Source organism: Gymnoscopelus microlampas, assembly GCF_963454915.1.
Source record: "Gymnoscopelus microlampas genome assembly, chromosome: 23".
Classification (NCBI taxonomy): domain Eukaryota; kingdom Metazoa; phylum Chordata; class Actinopteri; order Myctophiformes; family Myctophidae; genus Gymnoscopelus; species Gymnoscopelus microlampas.
Window position 1 is genome coordinate 9,239,043 of NC_139960.1, and position 10,000 is coordinate 9,249,042.

At 43.6% G+C, this 10,000-nt stretch overlaps 1 protein-coding gene across 1 annotated transcript in view; it reads left to right on the top strand.

Moving 5' to 3' along the window:
* Positions 1 to 10,000, top strand: part of exoc4 (exocyst complex component 4) — a 235,221-nt gene that overhangs the window by 157,343 nt on the left and 67,878 nt on the right. The window contains exons 12-13 of the mRNA XM_084049609.1: positions 2,751 to 2,853; positions 6,840 to 6,956. Of these exons, the coding sequence (XP_083905735.1) occupies positions 2,751 to 2,853; positions 6,840 to 6,956 (220 nt within the window). The remainder of the gene's footprint in view (positions 1 to 2,750; positions 2,854 to 6,839; positions 6,957 to 10,000) is intronic.

The window sequence follows — 10,000 nt, forward strand, 5'->3', positions numbered from 1 at the left end:
ACACACACACACACACACACACTTTCAAACACCCTTGCCTCTGCTCCTTGCTAACTAATTGGGTGCAGTTGCTGAGTGGTATGATCTGTGTGTGTGTGTGTGTACACTGTAGGTGTGTGTGCACGTGTGCGTGCATGCATGTTACACATGCGTGGTAATTTCTGGGTAATCCATCAGCCAGTCACATGATCTATAGTTGCTGCCTGGCTGCATGTCTCACAGCCCTATGCAAACACACACACACACACACACACACACACACACACACACACACACACACACACACACACACACACACACACACACACACACACAGACACAGACACACACAGGTTCTAATCTGATTGTATTTCTTTATATTCTCCGCTCCTTCCTTCCTGCTTGTCTGTCTGTCTGTATCTGTGACCTTTGACCTCATGCTATGCTATTAGAAAGTACCCCCCCCCCCCCCCCCCCTCCATAGGCTATAGGTTTAAGCCCCTCCGTGTTGAAGAGTTTGATTTATTTGTACATTTACGTGCGCTAAGCGCTTGGGGAACACGCTTGGCTGCTGCATTGTGTGTGTGTGTGTGTGTGTGTGTGTGTGTGTGTGTGTGTGTGTGTGTGTGTGTGTGTGTGTGTGTGTGTGTGTGTGTGTGTGTGTGTGTGTGTGTGTGTGTGTGTGTGTGTGTTGGAGGGCAGTGACCAGTGATGGTGTGATAAACGAGGTGCATTGCGCCTCCTTCCAGAACCATTACTTATACTGTCTGACCCTGTCTGACCATCTGAAACACCTACTCTCTGGGCTAGCGGCCAGAGCAGCAAAAAAAGAAAAAACATCCTCAGCTTTCGTTTAGTTTTTTTATGAGCGGAGTCCCTCAGGGCTCTGTACTGTACTGGTGTCTTTTCTGTTGTAGCTCTATACATTAAATATCTTCCACGGGGAAAATAGTCCATCGACCTGCTCACACCCGCAAAGTTTTTCCACCAGAATACGAATGCTAGGGTTTAAGTGGTTAAAGGCAGGGCAACAGATCATTTTATGCATATAGGGAGCATTCACTATAAATAAAAGGATTATGTTATGGTGCAGCTTTGGAATATAAATCTCAGTTGGCAAAAAAAACGTAAAAGTCCATTGTGCATTTTTTATGTTTACCCTACTTTCTCTGTTAATATACCTTATTATTTGACTGAGCTTTAGTCCAATATGTTTTGTATTGTATGTCTTGTTGATGAATTGAGTACCATGGACCACAATGGAAACATTATTATGTTGCTATAATCAGTGGTTCTCAAACCTTTTTCAGGTCAAGGACCCTCAAAATTTGGCCGTGGAAAATATTTTGTTCCAGGGAGCTCCAAGATTTGCACAAATATTCACGATTGTTCAAAAATAGCAGATCTACAAGCTCATAGTGCGACACTTGGTGCTTGTAGCTATTTTTGAATAGCCAAAGACATCTTAAAATGACATACAGATGCGTTCCCGTTGAGCAGCCTCTATCTACACACACTCAAGCAGTACAACGGCCTTAGGTCTAAATGTGAGCCTCTTCCGTTTTGTCTTTACAGTCGCGCAAATATATCCAGATATACCATTGCTTCTATGTGTAAGTAATCTCTCGAGAACAGATTCAGAGCTGCGCTTGAATCTGTCGGGAGCCCCGTTGAGAACCTATGCACATTGGCTACAAGTGGTGTTCCGTGGAGAAATATTGTTAGTGGGAATGAAAACATATAGCCTGGTAAACCCTCCCTCCGGAAATCTCATTTCCATTTGATTTCAGGAGTGAGTCTGGCCTGATCGCCCATTCTGTAATATTGGCTGTGTGTGTCAAACAGACGAGCCGATCAGCGTCGTCGCACATCGTTCTGTGATTGACAGCGACAGTTGGCCAATCAGGTGGCGAGTTCGAGTGAGCCCGAATGGCACAGAGTGCAGCCTGAATGCAGCCGACAAAACACGGACGGCAGCCATCTTTTCTGTCTGCTATTTTCTCCGCTGTTTTTTTTACTTCAAAAAGCTCTCAAACTTCTATTTTGAGGCACGGAATGTACTTATAAGATATCGTTTGGATAGAATGTAGTTGTTTAACTTCATATATGTGGTCAATTAATCATGACAGAGCCTATTTAACAATAAAAATTCAGAGAACCGGCCGGGGCGGGCAGTGCCACGCATTTATCCGAATAAGGCAACCTATTTTGGGCATGGCCGTCTGGCCCGTCTCAAAAGTCCCGTTGCGTCACATAGTCTGGAGGTGGTAAAAATGAACTGCTGAATGGCTGAAGGGGAAAAACGATCATTGGCTGAAGGGGTTGTCAGTCAACGGTATTACTCCCGCCCAACTCCAGCCCACAGCCAATATTGCAGAATGGGCGATCAGGCCAGACTCACTCCTGAAATCAAATGGAAATGAGATTTCCGGAGGGAGGGTTTACCAGGCTAGAAAACATAGGCCTCCCAGAGTCAAATCAAAGGTAAAAAAACAGCAGAGGGTGCTGTTTTTCCTTTTTTTTTTTGATGATGGGTTCCCAGATTGATGTGTAAGTGAAGTTTGATGTATGGCTAAATGTGTGTGTGTGTGTGTGTGTGTGTGTGTGTGTGTGTGTGTGTGTGTGTGTGTGTGTGTGTGTGTGTGTGTGTGTGTGTGTGTGTGTGTGTGTGTGTGTGTGTGTGTGTGTGTGTGTGTGTGTGTGTGTGTGTGTGTGTGTGTGTGTGTGTGTGTGAGTGTGTGTGTGTGTGTGTGTGTGTTGACGGTGTGCAGGTTCATCCAGGGGATCGAGTCCAACATGGGACCGGGCCAGGCCAAGCAGTGCCAGCTCAGAACCTTCCTCACTTACTACATCAACGACCTCTTCCTCAACCAAGTAAGACAACAGTATCACACATTCATAATGTTACTACAGTACACAGGTCCTTAAAGACCACAGTATCACACATTCATAATGTTACTACAGTACACAGGTCCTTAAAGACCACAGTATCATACCATTCATAATGTCCTACGGCAGGGGTCTTCAACAGGGGGGTTTGGGACCCCTAGGGGGTCCTCAGAGTTACTACAGGGGGGCGGCCAAATTCTTTGTGTGATAGGGTATGTATATCTTTTACATTAACCACCTGAATCCTATATAGCATCCCTATTTTGAGGAGAACTTTAGAAAAGAAATAGCCAATCTGCGAGGCGCTGTGAATTTGTAGATCTGCTATTTTCAACAAAGCGGTTTGGTGTAGAGGCGAATCAAATAGAGCAGACTAAGTACAGAATGAAAGGTCAAGTTTACTGTAAGTATTGACGGTCAGTAAGACCACTTGTTCTCAAATGTTTCACCCCCCAAAATAATCATATTTCAACTGTTGCCCCCCCCCCCCCCCCCACCCAGACAAGCAATAGGCTCTATGCACAGCAGCCATATTGGAACCAATGGAACCAAATGGACCCTTACGGGTCCATTTGGTTCCATTTGTACACTCTCAGAGTTACACACCCACCATAAGGGGCCATTTGGGAACCAAAGTGGAGTGTTTCTAGTGAGCCAACATGCACGTTAGCAGCACCCTGACCAGAATGGAACAGAGCCTTCATTAGTATCATTGGTAACACACCTGTGAAGGAAGTAAGAAGAGGCCCAATTTCTTTCCAATATGGCTGCTGTGCATATAGAGCCTATTGTCAGAGTTGAGGCTTTCAATTTAGTTTGACTCGGTTCCACAGATAAATATTGAGAGAGTAGGCGATCGTACATGCTCACAACGCCTCTCAACAGTGTATTCATGTATTGATCAATACCAATGTCCACATTCAGCTCCTCTCAGTTGGAGGTGCTTTGCATCGTTCAAAAATGTTGTCCCATTTAAAATAATCAATTTCAGCACCACTGAATCAGAAGACGGTCCTGTTACGTGAAAATCATAATTAACTGATTGCTTAGTTTATTCCACGCGCCTTAACGAGCACAAATGAAACATTGATGTGCATAAATCTGGGCCTCAAGGTGTAAAGGTGCAACCGTATAACTTTTCCATGCCAAGGACCCCTGATGTATTTGGCCGCGGACCCCCATCTGAAAATGTTTTGTGCCAGGGACCCCTCCAGAAGAGAAGATTTGTGTTAACCCTTTAAGACCTGAGGCGATTCTTATAAATGTTTTCAGAAAAACTGTTTTTTTTTTTAAATCTTTTTTTCAAGTTTTTTCAAAAATAGCAGATCTACAAGCTCATAGCGCGGCATGCGCTATGAGCTTTTATATCTGCTATTTTTGATTAGCCAAAGCAATCTAAAGTGACACAGATGCGTTCCAGGTCTTAATGGGTTAAAACATTCAAAATTACACTTTTAAGTTTTTTCAAAATTGTTCAAAAATAGCTGTTCAGCAGCGTGGCACAAAGTGACACGCTGTGAGCATGTAGATCTGCTATTTCCGATAACCACGGTTCTAAACCACTGTTCTAAATCCTAAGAGTAAGATCTATAAGCTCACAGCTTGTAGATCTGCGATTTCTTAATAGCCAATGCTAAAATCTAAAATGATTTCCCAGTTTTAATGGGTTAACTCGAACCCCAGCGTCCCTACTCTGGGGGAGCCAAAATAGCTGATCTACAAGCTCGTGGTGACTGGTGAGCTTATAAGTACAAAGGCTATTTTTGCTGACGAGATTTGTTGTTGGAGGGGGGGGGAGCAGGAGACCTAGTACAAAATCCCTGGGAGACCCCAGTCAACTAAGCATATAGAGTTGAAGTGATTCAATTCATATTCATGAGTGTAGAGAGAGAGGTGCACTTTGAGTTGACACGCAGAGTGCACCTCAAATGAGGAGTAAACTGCATTTCTGGTGTGTTTGTTCAATAAATAACACCTCTAGGAGTATCTAGGTACTATTTTATTGGTCTTAAAAGGAAAGATAAACTTGATGGCCTCGGTAAGAGGCAGTTTGACTGTTGTTTAGCTCATTACAAAACTGTGTATAAAGTTAAAACTCAACTTAATCTGTTGCTTTTATAGACCCCTGTAGTTCAACCAAGGACACCGTAAAATGATGAAACCATAGTTAAGGATATGCTCATTTTGGCAAAATGCGTTTTAAAACCTATTATGTCTTAATGACCTGGGAACCGTACTGCTAAACTAGAAATCAAGTTGTGAGCTGCAGTTTTCATCATACAAAGACGTATTTACAGTCGATCCATATGTACATTGATTTATTTATTTTTTATCCCACGATTTTTGTTACCCATTTTTTCACCCAGTGCCAATTGCGTAAGCTGCAATCCTGCGCCTAAAAACTTATGTTGCTATCTACTGTATACAGCTAAAATCTAAAATGACACAGATGCTTTCCTGGTGTAGTTTTGTATACTGTACATCATGTATGTATGTACGTATTAGGGTTTAACACCGGGATTCCCGGGATGCGGGAATCCCAGGAATCCCGAGGTTATTTACCTTTTTTTTTATTTTTGAACAATCGTGAATCACGTTTTTTTTCTTTTTCTTGTTAGAAATGAATACTAATTAGTAAAAAGGCCTATCTACAGCGTGGAGGAATTACTATTATAATTAGGCAAGTTACTTGCCGTGTTGCCGACCAGGGCAGGGTCCCATCGTCCCGTTGTGAACCAATATGGGACGCACTGAATGTAACAGTAATGAACAAAATAAAACAAGTGGCCGTGATGCCCCCTGCCTGCCCTGCACACGCTGATTTCACCGTTTCCTCTGCTGTCAATACGGTAGACGGTAGACTCCAGTTGACTAGTTGAGATTCAACATCAAGTGAAACGCTGCATAAACAGTGGGTAGGTTTGATTTCGAGCCTATATTCCAGCTTAAAATGCGCGCAAGCCAAGCAATGCTTTTGATAGAGAGAAAGGAGAGACTGGAGAGAGAGAGAGCAAGAGAGAGCGCGTGCGAGAGAGAGAGAGAGAGAGAGAGAGGGAGAGAGAGAGAGAGAGAGAGAAAGTATTAGACCAATGTGGTCCGATTTTTTTATCATCATTAATGTAGCCTACCCTACCTACACTTGCATTTTAGAACGTTCAAACCACCATTTTACTAGAACTACCCAGTAGAACAAGTGAACTGCACAACAGCTGTCTGTCTCATTGATTGTCAGTGGCAGCGCATGCATGCATGTGCACATCAAAATCACACTACAAAACCCGACATTTGATCAGCAACAAAATATAGATTAATACATTTGACAACATACAGCCAACATCCCAAAATGGAGTCTTAATATCCAGCAAGTAGCCTAATATATGTTAATAACTGCAAACAAATTACAAGTTTAGGCTATCAAATCAATATCCTACAAAAGTAGAGATAAGCTGTGACCTCACCGGCGCTCTGATGGACAATAAATGAATAATCCTTTTGCAAATTCTCTTGTCAATAATGATACAAATGAACGTTTATTTCAGCAGCTAGAGTTTGACATTGTTTGAGTGCGTTTTGGGTGCACAGCGCAGCTCCTCGTTTAAGTTAATTGTCTTCACCCGCTGAGGCGCAACAGGGCAGATCTCCACCAGGACACTATATTATATTTATATATTATATTTATATGATTCAAAAAATCAACTTAAGTCATTATTAGTGCAAGTTCATATGTGGACACAATAGGGTCATTTGGGCACCTTGATGTAAAATTGGCTATTTAAGTATCTACATATGAATGCATTTTAGTGGGCACTTTTTTTTTTTTACCCTTTAACGGGAATTCCCGGGAAGCCCGTGAAAAGGTCTGAAAATATCCGGGAATTAAAATGAGCTATTTCCCGGAAAATGTTAAACCCTAGTATGTATGCATGTATATATGCAGACGATGTGAAGGCGTTGTGTTTTGATCTTTTTAGGTGAGAACAGAGATCAACAAGGAGATCGAGTCGGTGAGCAAGACCTCTGATCCACTGAAGATCCTGGCCAGCGCTGACACCATGAAGACACTGGGGGTCCAGAGACCACTGCTGCAGGTAAGACAGACACACACACACACACACACACACACACACACACACACACACACACACACACACACACACACACACACACACACACACACACACACACACACACACACACACACACACACACACACACACACACACACAGAGACCATTATGGCTACCTACAGTATATCTCCCAGGACCACAATTGCGGCTGATACAGCATTTGATCATCTTTGAGGTGATACTGTAGCTGTGAGTGTGTGTTCATGCATGTATGCTCGTGTGTGTGTGTGTGTGTGTGTGTGTGTGTGTGTGTGTGTGTGTGTGTGTGTGTGTGTGTGTGTGTGTGTGTGTGTGTGTGTGTGTGTGTGCGCACACGTGAGTGTGTTTTCTATGCGGTTTCTGTGAATAGACATGAATAGACACGGTGTCACAGAGAAGTAATTGTGTGCATGTGTGTGTGTGTGTGGTGTCTTGTCAAAGCCCTTGAATCTGTGCCTGGTCTTTCACAGGGTGAAAACAGCGGTGGCAGTTCATTAGAGAGAGAGAGAGAGAGAGAGAGAGAGAGAGAGAGAGAAAGAGAGAGACAGACCGAGGGAGGGAGAGAGACAGAGAGACAGACCGTGGGGTTTGTTTACGGTTATGGTCCCTCCTTAGCGAGGATTGCAGCATCTTGCTAATTACACTGCTGGGGCTAATGAGCCTTTCCGCTGATAGCGAGGCGCACACTAAAACGCTCCTATTGTTTCTTGGCTTTTTTGGCCTTTTTTAATTAGGGTAAATCAAGGAGGCCTCTTCTGCCATGCACATTTATGACCTACGATTCCATGTGTGTGCGCGTGTGCGTGTGCGTGTGTGTGTGTGTGTGCGTGTGTGTGCGTGTTTGTGTTTACTTATGAATGAGTCTTAGTATAATGTTCCCCTGTATATTTATATTTGTGTGGTTAGGGTTAGTGCTTGCACATTTGAGCGTCTAGCTACAGTACAGTGCATTGTGTGTGTGTCTTTGTGTAAGAATGCAGGTGTGTTTTCAGACAGAAAGCGACGACATCGCACGCTGAAAATAGCCGACCCATAAGCTCACAACGCGAGGTCCCCGACGCGTTGCGAGCAGTGGTGTAAAAAGTACTACATTGTTTTACTAGTAAATTAAAATTATCAATATTGCAATGTAGACATACTCTGTTACAAGCACAAGTTCAATGTTAAAAATGTACTTGAGTAAAAGTACAAAAGTATTGGCATCAAAATGTACATAAAGTACCAATAATAAAGTAAAAGTACTCATTATGCAGAATGTCCCATTTCAAGTTTTCAAAAGATATAAACATCTTTTGAAAATAGCAGATCTAGGAGTAAAAGTACAATATTCGTCTCTGAGATGTAGTGGAGTAGAAGTACTCTGCCCCCCCCCCAGCCACACTGCCCCCCCCCGCCCCCCCCCCCAGCCACACTGCCCCCCCCCCCCCCCCCCCCCCCCAGCCACACTGACCCAGCTGATCTCAATGTTGTCTTCTCTGCCTCTTTCCTGGCTATATGGCTTTTTAACCCATTACGACCCGAGGAGCCCAGTCTTCAGTTCTTAGACCTTTTCATGTCAAGGACCCCCACAATTATGTGTGGCTGCGGACCCCCATCTCAAAATATTTTGATCCAGGGACCCCCAGAGAGTGTGTGTGCGTGTGCGTGTGTGTGTGTGCGTGTGTGTGTGTGTGTGTGTGTGTGTGTGTGCGTGTGCGCGCGCTCTTATGTTTCCAAGCACACAGCATACCTACTGTACTTCCCTCAGGTGATGTGATCAGGTGCTATCTCAGACAGGGGGGGGGTTGGGGGGAGCTGGTATGGATGGGGAGGGGGTTTAATGCTACACCACATTACACACACACACACACACACACATACCTTTGGCTGCCGCTACATAGAGGAAACCGCAGGGGGGAACGCATTTATAGACGCACCTGCTCTCTCGCTCTCCTATTCTCAGCTCCACCGCGGTGCAGACATTAACGCGTGCAGTGGTTTCGAACGGGGGAAGACATTAGCGCGCGCACATTAGTGTCTCTCCCAGAACATGTGTGTGTGTGTGTGTGTGTGTGAACACACACCCACACTTACTCTAGGCCGCTGGTTGTCAACGCGGGGTCCCGGGGACCACTTGGAGTCCACAAGGACACTTTTTTTGGGGTCTGTTTATTTGTTTATTTGTTTATGTATACGGATCCCCATTAGCTGACGCCTTGACGACAGCTAGTCTTACCGGGGTTTCCGAAGACATTAAGACCTGAAGCCGATTCTACAAATGTCTTCTAAATCCCGACAGTATTCTGAAATAAACGTAGGTTTCTATATCAGCGGTGCTCAAACTTTTTCATGTCAAGGACCCCCAGAATTATATGTATCTGGCCGCCGACCCCTAGCTGAAATATTTTCCAGGGACCCCTAGAAGCAAAGATTGGAGTAAAAATGTTTACTATTTTTTCAAAAACACGTCAAACACGTTAATGGCACCCAGCGCCATAGCGGTAAAAACATGTGAAACACGTTAATGGCACTCAGTGAGTTAAAAATCGTGAATAATTTTGCAAATCTTTGAATATATAAATGTTTAATGCAAACAGGTTTTACTCAAATCTTTGCTTCTGGGGGTTCCTGGAACAAAACATTTTCAGATGGGGGTCGGCGGCCAAATACATTTGATTTTGGAGGTCCTTGGCATGAAAACGTTTGAGAACCACTGATATAGAAACATACGTTTTTCAGAAAACTGTTAAGGATCTAGAAGACGTTTCGTAGAATCGGAACCTCAGGCCTTAACCCATTAAGACCTGGAACTGTGTCATTTTTAGATTTGAGCTAAAAAGCATTATTTTACACTGTGGCTATTCAAAAATAGCAGATATACAAGCTCATAGCGCGGCACCGAGTGCCACGCTATGAGCTTGTAGATCTGCTATTTTTGAAAGATCGTGAAAATGTGTGCAAATCTTTGAATATATATATATTTTAAAGCAAACATTTTTAACTCAAATCTTTGCTTCTGGGGGGTCCCTGGAACAACATATTTTGAT